Genomic DNA, 17,825 nt, shown 5'->3' with positions numbered 1-17,825 from the left:
TACCTATTCAGTTCTCCCATTATTTGCATCTTTTAAAACAACCCATCATGTGTGTCATGGGGTTCTTTTAAATAAAACAGACTGGAGTCTTTATTCCTGAAAAGAAAAATACTTTATTACCTGGACCTGAAACCTTTTTATTCCTTTATGGTCCCTAAAACAGAAGCCAGAAGGATTTTACCTTTATTTTAAAGAAAACAACATAACTTGAACTGTACCATTTCATGGTTAAAAAAACTAAACCCAATGGGTTGCCCAACATCAAAAGCAGTCTTTAGAGAGAAAAATATGATATAATTACCCATTATAAGTATGGTATATTTAGAGACCATCTGTCATAAATAAAAACACTTGTGTGAAAAGTTTTATATCTTAGGACAGCGAAGCAAAACAATAAGATCTGTTGCGAGTCAAAATGGCAGCTCCTATGTGAGGTTTCTTGCACTGTATTTTCATTTGTGACAGATGTAACATGTTAGTGTGCCTAAAAGGAGAACTGTATTAGAACAGGACATTCGTTTTAAATTGAATTTATTTTTCAGCTGTCATTTGGCATGGCACACAGCAGTGCATCGACATTGCCCACTACTGTACTATTTTGGGGGTTGAAAGGCATACTGACAGCTCCTGTAGTGCCACATTTTAGTGTACATTACCATAACGCATTGAGCCTGAACATGGCATAAAAAGAATAAACAAATGGTCCTTTACAATTAACACTACACAGCTAACATGTAGTAAAGATCAGTTAAACACAGATGGAGTAAACATTTTTTTATATAATTAGGTCTGCAGTAGCCACAGTGGTGGAGTTTTTTTTTTTTTTTGATCATTCAAGTATTAATACCAAATTACAGCAGACATGGAAGCGTAGAAAGTAACTGCTACATTCTACTTGTGTAGCTTAAACGACAGGAAACCATTTGTTCCACTTGATTACCACTCTTAGGGATTAATTACTAGCAATTTCACTGGTCAATAATTATCACCCAAACAGCTCTAGCTTTGACTATTTTTAAGGTGTTTCAGGAACCCAGGAAGTGGCCATCACTGGCTAACGAGTTTAGGACAAACTTGTCCGAATTCCAATGAAATAAAGATTATCAAACTACGGTAAGGACTAAAACTTAGGATTGCACAAAGCATTCAGATGTCAAATGTCACATCCTATTTGTCTACATAGCTACATGGCTCAAAAGATAAAGACAATGTGCTGATTGACGTTATCCATAGCAAGTAAAATGATGTTGTCAATACTAAGGTTACATCAATTTGTCTTGTCAAAATAGCCTCACATTGTGAATTGCATTACAGGCCCTGCATTGTATTATCAAAATATTTTAATAAGCATCAAAATTATTTCAGGGTAGGAGGTGAAAAAATCTGACAAAAGCATCCTTCTGTTGGGCGATTGCCTACCTTTTGCAGCAGTTGGCCTTCAATTTATTTCTGCAGTTTTTTTTAGATGTCTATTAATTTAACCGCTCTTTATACAAGCTAAAATTTACTTTAGGTTTACTGTCCCTAAAAGGGTACAAAACAGGACCATTGCTATGTACAGCTAACTCTATAGATCTCAGACCAATCAGTCTGAATTCTCAACTGGCCAACAGTTCTTGCTGCAGGATGCAGAATGTAGTTAGCTGCTCCAGGAATCCCTGTCTCTGCTGTATGAACTCTGATACTTTCTATGTCTATAACTGGACCTTGACTTTAGATCTTTGCTTCTGTGTCTACTACGTTCGTGGCTACCGCTTCTGGTATGTGGGCTGCAATCTCTAGAGGAATGCTTCTTATGAGACTTCTTTGCTTTCTTAAGATCGTCCTCTTCTCTGTTTAAGTCCCGTTTCTGTTTTAACTTAGGTTTGTGTTCTTTGTCCTGAGAGTGTGAATGCTTGCTGGTTATGTCTGACCCAATGCGAGCATATGGCTCACTTTTACTTTGGCAAGTTTCAACTTCCTTTAGCAATGAACTGGGATCATTACTCGCTGAATGATTATGCTGGATATTATTGCCAAGAATGCTGGTGAGAGAGTACAGAGGTCTAACCGGATTGATATCATGTATCGGTTTACAGTCCGGTGGAGCAGTGGCTTCCAAACAGACCCCATTTACAACATTTAGGTTGGCGTTTGCATAGTGAATGTGTGGCCTGAGTGATTTATAATCTGATGGGGTTTGCGTTGAGGTAGATGTGAAAGAGCTCATTAAGTAGTCTCGAGGGAGATTTTCACTGGGTTTCAAAGGATAACACTGTGGCAGTTGGGACTCCTCTTTTATCTGTGATGCAGAGCACACATTTCTGTTAAGGAAACTGTTCACAAGCTTCTCTCTCAATTCTCTCTCTTTGCGGAATAAAATTAAAGTACGCTGCTTCTCTTCTTCCACTCGTCTTAGTTCAGCTTCCTGTTGTCTTCTTCTCTCTTCCAGCTGGAGAAGACGAATCCTTTCTGCCTCTTTCTCTTCTTGTTCATGCATCTTTGCAGCCTGCAAATTAACACAGAAAATGTTAATTCAGTGCATGTGAATGTGTAAGTGCATGTGCAGTCTGCTTCCAAAAATCCAGGATCCTAAACCTCCAACACTTATGTACTAGTCTGAGTAGTATTTTGAGCCCCCCTTCCTCACCCTGGTATGTTTCAACACTGCAGACATAAAAATTGATACTTTAACTTGGCTTGGGGGTAATGATATCTCCAACATGTCTAGCACATCAGAATCTCTATTAGAAGTGGGGATAATTGATTTGCCATTTTCTGGATACTGAATACGTGTCAGTAAAAGTGTGGGAGGGGATGGTATACTAAGTATTTAGAACATTTCACCTAAAATTGCAAACTTGATCATTTTACTTTATGAACAGCATTATTTAGAATATAAAGTCTGGCTTCAATTTTCAGTTCTTCCAAAGCTGAACAATATTTTGTCAACAAAGAAACATACGGAGTACTCTGCAAGATTTGACAAGATTCATCTTTGCATGGGTCAGCTATCCTAATTCTATAATACTGCATATAAACCGAATATACTCCAATACAGTTCACACTTTGCTAAACTTGGTTCATTACTTAAACTTTTAAAACTGGAGAAACTATTTCACTGAATTTTAAAAAAAAGCTAAAAAATTAAGAGAACCTGTGTTTTTTTATGCAATTCAAAGCCACAGGATTACTTTAATTGTGGCCTCGAACTGCCATTTATATTTCCTTCATGAACCACTGACTTACATTCCCATTCCTTTACAAAACCCTTCTAAAGACTTTCAACAAATAAACAAAAAAAAACAAAAACAAAAAAAAAAAAACAGTGAATAGTTGTGTCAGAATACAGGGGCCACCACCCACCTACAGCTTCTTCCCACCCAGCAGCCTAGGTGTGAAAGGCCCGTAAAGAGAGTCTGGTTTGCACTACATAAGCAAAGAACAGGTTCATATTAAAGGCAAAACAGAAGTATATATAGCAATTGCTTTCAATTTTTATATAAAAATAATTTATTTTTTTAGCCCCCTCCCCAACTTGCCTTTTTATCTTTTGCAGCTCTGCTCAGCTGTTTAGAGCAAACAAAGCAGCTTTGTAAGTTGGAGGCATTGTAGTAAGCGCTTACATTGGAATGAAACCTGACCCGGTCTTCATGTGTCAGTGACTGATCAGGCAAAGTTTCAGCACCTAATGATAATGCTGAGCTTTACCTGCCTCAAGCCACCTCCAACAAATTATTACTGGCCAGTGGGACAGTCCATAATACTGATGGGCCAGATACACAGAGGCAGGAGTAAGTCTCCCTACTTTGCCTCTTAGAATAGTCTGGCACCTGGGCTAAGTAGAAAGTGCTGTCTGCATGTATGTTTGGGCTCTTGTGTTGGAGCAGCTTTTGGTTTTCAGAGTCTCCTGAACTAGGAAAAGGCCTGTCCTGAATATAATGGCATATACTTCAGTAGACAAGTTTCCCATCTATGTATGCTCAACAGCGTACACATCCATTTGTCAGGTGTCCAACTTTAAAAGAAAAAGTGAAGCCCAACAGCTACTGTAGTATTTACCATGGACACATACAGAGTTCCATGTTTCACCCTTTCTCCCACATGTAATTATGAAAACTAATATGTTGACCTTGAAATGGCTTTAGCAGGTGTGTAAAGCTGGCACGCAAGTAAAGTCACCTTAGAGCCAGATATTCTAAATATAAAAAGTTGGAAATCAATCTTTAGGTCTCTGCCTAATGCCAAACTATACCAATGTGTGACAACTCCCTAAATAAATGTGCAGGAAAAAAAAAAAAACCTTTAGGTAAATGTTTATATTGGATATAGGATTAACTATAGGTAAATGTAAGCTGCCAACTGGGTTTGCTCTATCATTTACACACATACCACAACTTGCATACTGTTGATTGCTACCAACACATGTGATAACTCCAAGAATAATCAAGGACAAAATAAACAAAGGGAAAAACAATAGTTGCCAATTATTGGGAACATTTTTTCCCCTTTTTATTTTTAAATTCACTTCTGATTCCTGGTCATTTTAATAAATTAGTGATTGGATTGGAATTATAAATTGCCCTATGGTATCAAGACATATTCAGCTCTGTTAGAAAAGATGGTGAGGTGTGCCTGCTGTTCAGCTTTAAAATGCTAGCTGCAGATGAGCATTAGATTTCCAGATCTGCTGTTGACAAGTGGTAAATCTACCACTTGTAATATACACTGATGTATTTTTTTTAACTTCTAACACTGAAAACCCTAAATAAACATTTCAACAGATTATTTAATTGCCTACAACCAGCAAAGTGTGCACTAAAATAAATCTGATTATTGTTCATGAGCCGTTTTCATGGATTTGTACCATCTAATACGGTTTAGCTTTAAGGACCTGGTGACTGTATAGGCAGATGATTAGAGTGCCTTTTACCTTTAAATCCATTATGTAAAAACAGAACTCTCTCTCTCACCTTCACTCTGCTTAGCAGCTCCACAATTAACCTGATGGACTGTAAATTCCTCTGAGACAATAGGAGCTTTCTCTCTTCAAATCGGATTTTCTCCTGCAATTTCTTTTGCTCCTCTGCCTGCATTTTTTGCAGCTTTTTCTTGTGCTTGCGAGCTTCTTTTTCTCGTTGTTTATCCTCCTTCTTTTTGATCTTCTCTTTACGCTTTTTCTCTTTCTCAACCTCTTCTAGTTCTTTTTGTTTTCTAAAATACATAAAAACCAATGTTCGTTATTGCTGCTTAATCATGTGAACAACAAGTGAAGAATGGTCTACATGTATCTCTCCCACTCTAACGCTAAAACGCCTCATATTGTTCAATCGGATGTCATCAGTCTTCCAAAACATTTTTTCTTTACCATGGGAACACACAAAGCACAAATGGTTTTGTTTATGCCAGGCAATCCTAACAGGAAGAAGTGACACCTGCCTAGATCTATACCCTCTATAAATACAAATAGGGATTAAAGCAGCCCATTGAAACAAAATATCCACTCGCACTACCCTCTTCCCTTTCCCTAACATAGAATTCTATTTTCTTTCTTTCCTTTTTCACCAACTAAGAAATGAGGAAAGGCTGCTTTAAGAAAGTCAATACCCAATCAACCATATTACAACACTGAAATCTGTGTTATGTACGATCTAGTAAATCTAAGGGTTTGTCTGGTATAATAAAACAGAAATGTATTTGCCCTGCTGTTATAGAAAATATGAAATTGAGCGTGGCTTAAAGTACCTTCAAAAATCATAGACAAATGGTTGCCACGGTCTTCTATCCTAAATGTATTTTAACCTAGAACCAAACATGTAATTTACTTCAGCCTATCAAACTTTATACGTGGCAGCTACTTTATTTTATTTTCAGGCCTTTTTGTTTTTTCTTAAAAATCCTGACAGTGGCACACTTAAAGCTTTATTTCTTAAACAGGGAATCTGACCTTACCTCAAACGTTCCCTAGTGGGAATCAACTACTGCCATTGAAAGACATATTCGGATAATTCCCACCAAAACACGGAAAAAACAACATATAAAACAGTGAATGATTTCCACCAAAACACTGAAAAAACAACATATAAAAACAGTCAATGTTTGAAGGAATGTCAGATTCACAGTTTTAAAAACAGAGCCATTAATGGCAACAAAACTCATTTACTGTTTTCACCCCAAGGCAGGAAGTGCAAGGGCAAGAGAATATTTCTCCTCTTCTATATCTTCATACCACAGGGGATGTGTCCTGTAAGACTGAGAACAATTACAACAGATAATAGAGTAGTTAGATGTTTATGCTAAGGTTTAGATGAATTATTGGTTTATACCAGTAATTGGGGAGATTTTCATATTCATGCACAAACATTCTGTTTTTGACCAGTGCAGAAATGTTTCCAATAGCAATAGTGGCAATATGAATAATTTATTGTGTCTTTTTCTGGAGGAGAATACCATGTATTTGGGAAAAATAGTATTTTGTCCCTGGTTTGTAGTGATGCTTTGTACTGAAGTAATCTGTTCCATAAAAAGTCAAATAAATTTAAAGTTACCCAAATTATCCTAGCAGAACTTTCACAACTCACAACCTAAATGTGAGGTTATGTAAATGCTTTTGATGGAATACATACATCGCAAGCAGATTTACAAGCACCATTAAAAATTTTTGTAACCTCAATATTATCGACAGCCTGGTGGTTTACTACTGATGGTCATACATAGAACACAATTCTGTCTAGGAGTATTTACAACTTGGATACATTTTTGAAATATTGGAATGCAAAAGATCATCCCCAATCCTTTCCTTTATGACTGCATGGAAAGATGCAATGCATCATCCATCCAGGAAGGATAGGTAATATTGGTGATACAGAAAAACACACCATACTAGTGTGTCCCCATATTTAATGGGGCACGGACTACTGTGGTGCATTGTACCAATCGGGAAGAGAAAGGAAGGTTTGACTTATGAAAACTGGGCTAGACTGAGCGTAGAAAGAAAACAGCCAGAAAAAATACAATTTGCTAATTAAGCCATTTGTGCATCAAAACAAAAGGCTTAACCAAAGCATAGTTTTGCTCAGCAGCTTGTTGGAAAGGAGCATTATTACATTCTGCAAAGAGCAGTAGGGTCTTTGTAGTGAAACCCCTGTAAGATCTGTGACATCAAACCTTACACTTCTTTTCTAAGCATATATTTGACTCACAGGGGACAGTCAGAAAGCTGCAGAGAGACTGCTGCTCTTACACACAGTGCAGCAGTCCTCCTCTGACACATGCTGGTTGGTGACAGTCAACAATAAATGGTTTTAATCATGTGTTGGACAAACACAGGTCTCAATAGACCCCTGGACTTTTTCTACTATGACTTCCCTAGGTCCCCATGTTACTTTGGCGGAGGCTGTTTTATTACAAAACTAATTAGGTCTTTAGACAACTTTAATGAACATAGTTTATTTTGCCAATTAAAAATATAAGTTCATCTGGGATTTAAACATTCTACCATTATTTATGCCAGCAATTTATACTGTGTATGTAGGCTCTTGGGAACATTTCAGAGAGAACAGCTTTGGACTAGATGCTGTATTGTAAATAATAAATGCAACTCACATGAGTTACCCAGAGTGACAGGGAGAAGCAACACAAAGACTGATTTGGCAGGTAAGTGGTGCATAGAATCTAAAAACACACCAATGCATGTTCTGAAAGCAGTGAATCTACATTGTCTGCTAAACCACATAAGCCCATAATATTTTTTGTCATCTTGTCATTACCGTTCCTCTTCTTTTTGTCTCTCTTCGGCTTCCTTCTGTTGTCGCTTTAGCTCCTCTCGCCGCTGTTCAAGTTCTTGTAATTTCTGCCTCTCAAGATGACGCTTTTTAATAGAGGCCTCTGTCAAATGCTTTGTTTTATCAAAGGATACCTGTAAATATGAAAAGTTGTATTAATGTGAAAAGAAAACAAAACATTCTGCTAAAAATTAGGAAATTGATAAACCCAAGCACTAACATGTAATAAATTGCATCTTACAAGTCTTTAGATCTGGGGGATGAATTAAGCTTTCTTCCCTATCATGACAAGGTGATCCTGCCTATACAGCATAACCTATTGTAGGACAACAATGTTCACTCTATATAGAATATCTATCAAGCAGCAGTGTTGTTACCCTGGGGCTGGTCTATTGATTTGGACTGCGAAACTGTCCACTTCTCCTTATTTCTACTACATTGGGAACGGGGTGTAAAGAGCAGCTTGGAAGATGGATTACATTTTTTGTGCCCTCCGTTTAGCTTGGTTTGGTCCATTTCATTTGTTTAGTAACAATATGTAACAAGTAATACATGGCATTCACAAAGACAGGCTTCTGGCATTTGGTAAAACTCTAGCAAATCCCTTTAGGCTTAGTCTACACGGACTGTTTCCCCAGCGTTTAACCTGAGGCTTTTAAAGCCGTTGTTTGAAGTCCCCATGCATTCCAATGGGCTAATCTACACCAGGACGTTTCCTTCAGGCACGTTTTCGAGCTCTATTTTAAACGTTGCTTGCAACGTTTAAAAAATTAAAACGCTGGTAAATCGCGGGAAAACGCTGGAAATCGCAGGAAATCGCAGGAAATCGCGTCCATTGATTTTAATGGGAGCGTTTTCCTGCGTTTATGCATGCTAGAAATTGTCAATAAAAAAGCTTCCATTGATTTCAATGGAGGCTTTTACAAACGTTTTAACAATAGCCTGTGTTCTGTGTCACTATTTCATGTGTCATGCATGATTAATTACATGTACTATGCTGTTAAAAATTAACACCTATGCCTGGCACGTGTGAAGATTGTCTGCCATTGTGTTTGCTTTTGGTGCTTTTCACACATGCAAATGATGTCATTCATTATCACTTGTGTGTAGTCATTGTCTTTAATTGTGCTTCACTTTGCACTCTTTTCAGTCTATTCTGTGTATACTGTTACATTTGTCACTGTACTGTTGCATGATCACATTATCACATGTATGCAGGGATGTATGTACTTCCTATACTTGCAGAAATCACTGCCCAGGGTTACAGTTTGCATTTCTACCAAGTGGTAAACGCTTGTAAAATCGCGGTAAAACGCGGATAAACGCGGCATAGACGTTTTTCAGCTTTTTCCAGCATTTAAAAAAAGTTTTAAAACGTTAGAATAAGTGCATAAAAACGCTTATAAACGCAGTAGGAACGTTTACATGCCTTTTTACAAAACGTCCATGTAGACCCAGCCTTAGAGGTCTTGAAGCACTTACACATAGACAGAGAGAATCATAATTTGCCCATATACTTCTCAGACATTTATTCAATTTTACAACAAATATAGCTTATCTGCTAAGGCACAAACAGACAAAAGCTAAATGTATGCAGTGTCATACCTAAAATGTGTTATACATTAAAGTGCAATTCCACTTCTGTTGAGGAAGAAAAAAAATCTCATCCGACATGTTTATCATAAGGATTTTAACAACTTTATGACAAATTCCTTTTCAAGAAATCACTGTTTGTTTTGCTGTGTCTTCTCCAGACTGACATAATAATAATATATCATTATAACCACCTAAGTAAGGAAGGCTGCAGTATCCTTTAAGAAACATTTCACCCATAAATTACAATTGCACTGAATGCCTAAACTTTTACTTGCAAGGTGCAAACTACTGATCAAATCTCAGAAGCAGATAATTACAGTGACTGCAGATTTCTCCACAGAATTTTTTTAAACTAGGTTGGAAAAAGCTGTGGCAGGCCCTGTATTGTGACCCAACTTTTCAGTAACCACCCAAAAACAACCGGATAGTTAGCGAAAAGTGCGGGCGTGTGCCCAGCTAAAAGGGGCTGGGAACACTGAGCTACATATGCTACACTGGCCTTTTAAATGAAAGCAGAATTTTCCCATCAACCATGATTTACTAGAAAATATTATAAGCATCTTTACAGGTGAATCAATAGCATAGTAGAGCTGCAGGCTGGGAGAGGAGGACAACATAATGGGGATGGAGTTGTAGCTAAGAAAACTGGGAGAAGTGGGATGAATAATCCCCCTGGACTGAGAGGTCATACTACTGACTTACTGCAGGAAACAGAAGCCAGCCAGTATAACATATGAGTAGGGAGGGAGAGGTGGGAACTACCGGTCCTGGAAATAATCAAATATAGTATATTATGGGAGACTACTGGATTGTAGTAATACAGAATATTTAATTGCCTACAAACTCAAGTCTCTGAATCTCTCTTTTTTCTTCTCCAGTATAACATATGGTCAGAAATATACTTTGTGCTAGACTCAGCGATGGTCCTAATAACTGCGGTAATGGTGCTCCCACTTGCTGGATATGCTCAAAATAGGGGGTATAAGCAGGTAATAAACAGAAGAGAAATTTATCCATTCTTACCTTGGGATGAAAACACCAAGACCAAAAGATCCAGGGAAAATAGGGGGGAACAAGATCAAGGGGCAGAAGCAAGTGTTGGAAAGTGAAAAAGAAAACATTTTGAAGTGAAAAATAGAGGCTGAATAGTCTATAATGTTATGGATGATGTACAATATGCAGAATAGTGATGGAGCATTGTGAATGATAGAATTATTAGTTAATTACCGTGTACAGATGTATTACCTTGTACTAGAGCAGATAAAATAAAAAAATGTTACAATAATATTACATACATAATGTTAACCTCTTGTATTTATTACATCAGACAGGTTGTAATGATGTCTCTAATTTTCTATCATTAGGCTAAAGGAGTGGCGGCTTTGTCAATACTAGCAGCCAGATGCCCTTGGGGGGTCTGATACTGAAGATACAAAAAAATCATAGCAACTCCTCCCGAAGGGATGGCAGCTTACTACAGAAGCAAAGAGCCCCTGAGAAATGGGTAAAATGTAACCCAGAAACACTCTGCTAAACTACGTTCTAATCACTACAAATGGTACTGAATGTTCTACAGGTAGTCCCCAGGTTAGGGACATCTGACATATGGACTCCTCCTAGATACGAACATGGGATGCCCTGCTCCCTCCTGTGCAGAATTGAGACTTGATGGGGGATGGTTTGCATGACTTGTGAAAGAAATCTTTTGCAAAACACAGCTGAGGTTGTGGGTGATCTTAGGGGGGTGAGCTCTTCTGCAGCCTCTTGTAACTCTTTAATGACCAAGGCAAACTGCAGTTGTTTCTTTTTGCATATCAAAGCACAGCTTGCTCCAGAAGTTAATGAATGTCTAGGCTCCATAAAGATTTTTTTTTTGCATTGTTTGTAATTAACTCAGTGAGGATTTTTTACAGTACCTGACACCACACTGCCTAATATGTTGAGACAAACATCTGTCATAATTGCATTTAAAAAAATAATGTACAGCTTGACATTCAAAAATCCGGCAACCTGAAGAGTGCCGGATTTTCAAAACTTCCCGAGTTTTTAAGGTTATACTTACCTCCACACACAGGCCAGCCTTCCTCTCCGACATCTGGCACAGTTTCAGACAGCAGGCACGTCTCATTGTGTATTTAAGGTTGCAAGCAGACCTAACAGCTGTTTCTAAAGAACAGCGCCATCAAAACATAAATGGCTAAACAGTGTAATACCGTATATGTATTGAAAATGCACTCCGAAATTCATTCCAGAAAACTGAAGTAACCGGATTATCGATGGCTGGATTTTCGATTGTCAAACTGTACCTGTTCCGACTTACATACAAATTCAACTTAAAAAACAAACCTACAGTCCCTATCTCGTATGTAACCTAGGGTCTAACTGTATTCTTCACTGTCCCAATCATTCCATGGCTCTGCTCTATACACAGCATGATCTGTGGTCCTTACCTCTTTAGTCTGTACACTATGCTGTATGCTCAAAACTAAGAGCCGTTCAAGGTTTGCTGTCTGTTAATAGCCCCAGGGTTGCCAAAAACAAGACTGTGCCTTTTCCTAGAAGTCTACACTTTGGTTCCACATTTAGTGCCTATGCACTGTATACAGCCAAAGCCTGTTGACCTTCAGAAAATTCTCACCTTTATATTACAAGCAATAGCTTTGCCATCTTCACCTTTGTGCATGAGCTTCATGAAACGCAGGGCATTCATGGCCTTCACAAAACCCATATACTCCTTGTACTGTACATAAGCTTCAAAGTTTAAATGTCCACCAAAACTGAATGTATGGAAGCTTCTCCCAGTCATTTCTTCTCTGTAAGGATCAAGCATGGGGATGTCTACATTCCTGATTTCTCCAAAAGTGCTGAAGACCTTTATAAGGACCTCTTCAGCTGGCTTTTCGGAGCCAGAGTCTTTGGCAGCAAACCACTTACATGGAAGGCCTTCCAGATGGATGGTGTCTGGTCTCTCTCCTGGTAGATTCTCATCCATGTCTTCAGCATCACGAAAGAAAGAGTCCCAGTCGTGCCTGGTGGGAAAATCCATTTTATACTCGGCTGCTCTGACTTTAAGGATGTCGGAGAACCCGCTCAGCTTTATACTCTTGCCATCCAGAGCATTTATAAAAGCTTTCACTAAACTCTTATTCTCCACTTCTCCTTCAAACCGGATAAAGTCCATGGTGCTTTTGGAGATTCGTAAAGTGGAAAATTGGTTGTTGTTCACCATGCCTTTAAGACGCTCCATCACTTCCCAGTTTGAGATGGATTTGCCAGGTTGCTTTAGCTGAGGCAGCGCCACGCTGATGACCATCTTCGAGATGGGTTTCAGGTAGAGCCCATGGGACCCACATAGCACAACAGCTTCAGAGGTATCGTGCACTATGGTAGCAGCTGCCATAGTACTCACTTTCCTGTGGAAAGAGAAACAAAAATCATTATAAGCAGCACATAACAATTTAAGCCTTAAAACATACCTAAACCCAGAAATTTCACTTTACATAAAAAAAGTAGACAGCCCTTTTATGTAGGGTAAACATTCTGTTTGTTTTTTTAAATGCAACACCCTTTTTTTAAAAAAAATTCTTGATCTCCCAGGCAGTCGAGAATGAATGGGAGCGCAAAGCCTCCAGGGATACCTACGTCACGCATCTCGGGAGGCTCTTGGGTGCTCCTTCTGAGTATGTCCGAGCATTTCAGGCATGCGCACAAGGAGCCCTTTTGTCAAAAGGGAAAAAAATGCCAAACTCTGCATCGCGCCTAAGTCGGTTGATGTAGGAAGAAGAAGCCGGAAGAAGAGGCGAAGGTGGCGGTGTCCAGAGCGCCGGCCTGATGAGATGCCGGGACGACGCAGAACCTGATAGAAGAGACCTCGGGATGGATCGGACTGCCCAGCGGGATTGAAGGTAACTGTATTTTTTTTGTTTTGGGGACTTGTGAGTTTAGTTCCTCTTTAAATGTATCATGATATGCATACAATTTTCACTCAATTATCCCACCCTCCTCAAGGATCTTCTGATCAGTCCAATGTCACCACTGGTCCTCTCTCCTACTCTAAGGACAGAATTGGACTCTCCTTATATCTGCATTAAATGGTGACATGCAAGAACCAATCACTGCAGCAGTTCTCAGACTGCATGATCATGCTGCTCCCAGGGGGCGGGGCCATGACAGCCTGGGCTCTAATGACATTGACAAGCAATGCTGGCTGTCATTCAATTTAATGTACAGCGCTGCGTAATATGTTGGCGCTATATAAATCCTGTTTAAATAATAATAATATTAATAATAATAATAATTCAACCCACAATACTGAAGACATCTAGCAGCAAAATAACAAATACTCAGGGGTCAGCTCTGGGTATAAAATGAATATTGCAGCAATCTAACTTTTTATACTATTCTTTTAAGTGGACTATTCAATTAATTTGTTACTGAAGTTCAGATTTTTTTTTTAAACCTAAATGTAAGACAACTAACGTGACAGAGGTCTAAAATAAAGGATTTACTTTCACTTTTTGTTCTTTTTATGAGGCAGGAGGTGAAGGTAAAAATCCCCAGGAGATATAGGAATATTTGTGCTTGGACTGAAATAACACAAACAAGCTGCAAATCTCACCTTATATCAGAGGCTGCCCCCATTATTCCCCAATCTAGCATTCAGCCCACTTTCTGTAATGCCCAGGTGTCAAGACCCAACCACACCCCAATCTACAGAAATCACATGTCACATGACCAGACAATTTAGGAATGAGGATTTATCTACTTCCCAGGTACCCCAGGAGGGGGGTTTGTTGGGTGTAAAGACATGGGACCTTTAATGTATATCTCACATATTAAACATTAAACAAAGGCCTTACAACCACAGACCGCTCCTATAAAATGAGGGATATCTGCAAATCTGAGGGGTCTGTCTATAGAGTTACTCCTAGTGCACTAATAAATGAAGCTGCACGGAGATAAAACATTCCTCTGTTGTAACACATTTTATGTAACAAAGCAGCCCTGTGTGACATGACCACCATTTACAGAACCGTGTCCGTACCCTGCCCCCTCCCACATACCTCCTCTGTCAGCCCGCTGTGCAGTCACCGCTAACACATCCAGCAAGGAAGAACAACGAGCCGCCGTGCATTGTGGGAAAAAAGGCGGGAGCTTGTCTCCTGACCGACATTTCCGACTGTACGCCACAGTTTCCAGGGTGATAAAGAGGAAGTTTACAATAGGCTGCGCACGTGCAGGCGAGCTTACGTCATGTACGTATTGAAGGGCACGCCTCCATTTTGATTGTGGGCAAGGAAGATTTTTAAACTTTATAAGTACACTTGCTGCTATGGCTCATTCTGTATTACAATTGTAGATAAATGTATTGTATTGATACAATCATGTTAGGCACACCTTACCTACTGATTACTGCTTATTTGCATTCTGTATTACATTTCAAAGTAAAATCTCTAAAAGTTTATTTTTTACATGGTTACTGTAACAAAAAGGCCTTTTGCTCATATACAACTATTTGTTAAGATGATTTAGTATTAATAGTAAGATAAATATGTAATGTAAGTCATTATGTTAGCATTGGGCAAATACCTTCACATTGATGGAGTGCTGGAAGGAAAAGTTGTGTGCATGACAAAATGAAGTGTCCAGTGAGCATAGCTTGTTAAAATACTTACAACTCTGTAACTTAACAATATCACTTGGGTTTGATTTTTCAAGAAAAATGCTGTTAAAATGTCATAATGTTTTGCATGAGAAATATTCTTCCTAGAGCCCTGCTAAGAGTTAGGTACCCACAAGGATACACAATTTTTGGGAATTTTTTTCTGACAACAGAAATGTCTTTTTTTTATTAAAAAATCAAGAACATAAAAGCAATGGCAGCCAAAAACTTTCTTGAGTAATAGGCAAAGAATTTAATTCAGGCCGAAAAGGCACTTTACATAGCTGTCAAACTAAATAACCCCCTTACAGCCATATCAAAACAGATAGAGGCTATTCATGCATTAAGATTAAAGCGGGAGTAAACCAAAAAAGAAAAAAAACACATAGCAAAGGGAGTGCCGGGTATCGACATCTTTTTCTTCCGGGTTCCTCTTCTTGCGTCACTCAATCTGGCACTGCACAGGCGCGAGATCGGATGACGTAGAATGGGGAAAAAATTGCAGATCCCACTGCGTATCTTCAATTTTTTTTCTATTGATGAAAGGGCATGCACAGAGGGAGCAGCCAAGACGCTCTTGAGATGCCTGATGTAGGTATCCCAGGAGGCTCTGCGCTCCCATTCATTCTTGATCGCCTAGGGGCGATCCTCTTTTTTTTTTTTTTCAAAAGGGTGTTGCACTTAAAAAACACAAACAAAATTTTTACTTTAAATAAAAGGGTTGTCTACCCTTTAATGTAAAATACAAATTCTGGGGTTAGGTACGCTTTAAGAGATCTGCACAAGGCTACGTACACAAGTGCAATAATTGTCACTGGAAAATGAATGGCTAACCACAGATCAATGATTATTCGTTAATATTTTTAACAATCGTATAGTGCACAATTCTGTACATGCTGTAACAATACAACTGTTCAAATATAATCCACCAACAATGTACACACGCTAGATACGATCGTTTGAACAATGCAGGAAGAAGAAGGTAATTAGATACAGGAGGGGAGTGAGGCTGCTGGTACGGAGTGGGGAAGCAATAAGTAGGGTAGTGTGGGTAGTGCCATCACTTCAGATTTTGAACAGTTCTGGAACTTCGCTAATTGTGGAGGAGCAATTGATGAGAAACATGTAAGGATCACCCCACCTGCAGACAGTGAGTCCCTCTATTACAATAACAAGGGTTTTTTCAGCATTGTGCTCATGGCAATAGTGAATTTGTTTTAGTTGCCATAGGCAAAAATGGACGGATGTCTGATGGAGGGGTCCTGGAAGTTACGCCATTCCACAAAAAGCTGGTCGATAGGAAACTGCACCTTCCTAGTAACTGTCAAACTGTAGGGGAAATTACCTTTGTGTTTGTTGCAGATGAAGCATTTGGCTTAGATGACAACATATTAAAACCATTCCCTAAAATGAATTTGGACAAAGAAAATTTTTTTTTTTTAACTGCAGGCTTTCTCAGGCCAGGAGGGTTGTTGAGAATGCTATAAATCTGTGCATGGACAAAAATGACAAGGTAGTCTATGCTTGCTGCTTGCTGCATAGATTTCTGTGCCAAAATATTTGCAGTGCAATGTTTGGCCCACTAATGGAGCAAGATTCTGCTACAGCAGCACATATGTCACTGGGGGAAAGTAGCAGCCAATTCACTGGTCTGGTGGATCTACAACATTCAGTACCACAAAATGCTTTGGTGTCAGCAAAAGAAAATCGAACCAAGTACTTGCAGTACTTCAACACAACTGGAGAAGTGGAATGGCAGGATAGCATGACAATTTAATGTGTTTCACTGCAATAAAAAATTTGTACTAATGATTTTTTTTAGTTAACTATTTCTGTATTTTCATAAATTGTACAATAAAAATATTTGTTGGTAACTTACTTGGTCTTGTGTCCGGAAAATGTCAGGAGTCTCATCAAGGCTCTGTGTATTTGTCCCTGCATCATTGTTCCCCTCTCCTAGTCTGCAAATTGACGGATGACCTTCCTCGTGATTGGTGGTAAAAGACAGGAGGTTGAAGTACGATCATTTAGGCACGTATACATCTTCTGCTCCAGCACCTGACCGATGTGAAGTCTTCACTTTGTTCAATACTTGTTTGAGCATGGTGCGCACGTTTAGGGTCATCTGCTTAACATAGTTAATGTTGACCACAGGATTTATGCTTTTGCAAAGTTTCACCATAGCATCGTATTCCTTCATCTTGAGATACCTGTTGGCATATTCCCCAGACTTCACCTTCCACAGACAGGGATAGGTTATGTAGGTTTCAATGAATTCACAAAATATATGTAGGTTGTTGAACGCATCATAGGCGATTATTACTGGAAAACATAAAATAAATCTCAGTCACCTTCAACATTCCACCTAAACTGCAAACTCAAATACAGGACAAGGACAGGCAAAGCAGCAACACCTACCTTCTGAGAATGCTCTGAGAAAGCACGTTCCAGGAAAAAGTCGTAAGAATGAAGGTTCAAAGTAAGGAGCATTCATGGATGACCTTGAAAGGTCGATTTCTCTCCTGTTTACCCAGCACTCTTTGCATATCCAGTCCATTGAAATCATATCCTGTGCTTGGGATCTTTACAATACATGCCACAGCCAAGTCATAATACCAGAGAGACACCGAGGAGCCACATTGAGTCGGAGGCCATGGTGAGCATACTCGACAAGGCAGATTACGATGGTAGGAGGGCATTTTATCCACATCCCAATGCCAGAAAGGATCAGATTCTGGAGACTATGCAGAGCAGGTCGGAGGAGAAATTTGTGGTTGTACGGTCGAAGGAACAGCTCCAAAAGC

The 17,825-nt window shown here is 39.0% G+C and overlaps 1 protein-coding gene across 1 annotated transcript; it reads right to left on the bottom strand.

Moving 5' to 3' along the window:
* Positions 1 to 89: 89 nt before the first annotated feature.
* AKAP17A (A-kinase anchoring protein 17A) lies at positions 90 to 14,550 on the bottom strand. Its single transcript, XM_072427632.1, has 5 exons — positions 14,423 to 14,550; positions 11,998 to 12,772; positions 7,749 to 7,897; positions 4,953 to 5,193; positions 90 to 2,488 (listed from the first exon to the last, which is right to left on the bottom strand). The coding sequence occupies exons 2-5, from the start codon at positions 12,757 to 12,759 to the stop codon at positions 1,640 to 1,642; spliced, it is 2,001 nt and encodes a 666-aa protein (XP_072283733.1). The 5' UTR covers positions 12,760 to 12,772; positions 14,423 to 14,550; the 3' UTR covers positions 90 to 1,639.
* Positions 14,551 to 17,825: the final 3,275 nt, after the last annotated feature.

The sequence above is a fragment of the Pyxicephalus adspersus genome, chromosome 1 (genome assembly GCF_032062135.1).
Source record: "Pyxicephalus adspersus chromosome 1, UCB_Pads_2.0, whole genome shotgun sequence".
NCBI lineage: Eukaryota > Metazoa > Chordata > Amphibia > Anura > Pyxicephalidae > Pyxicephalus > Pyxicephalus adspersus.
This window is presented reverse-complemented; position numbering and strand designations above follow the sequence as displayed.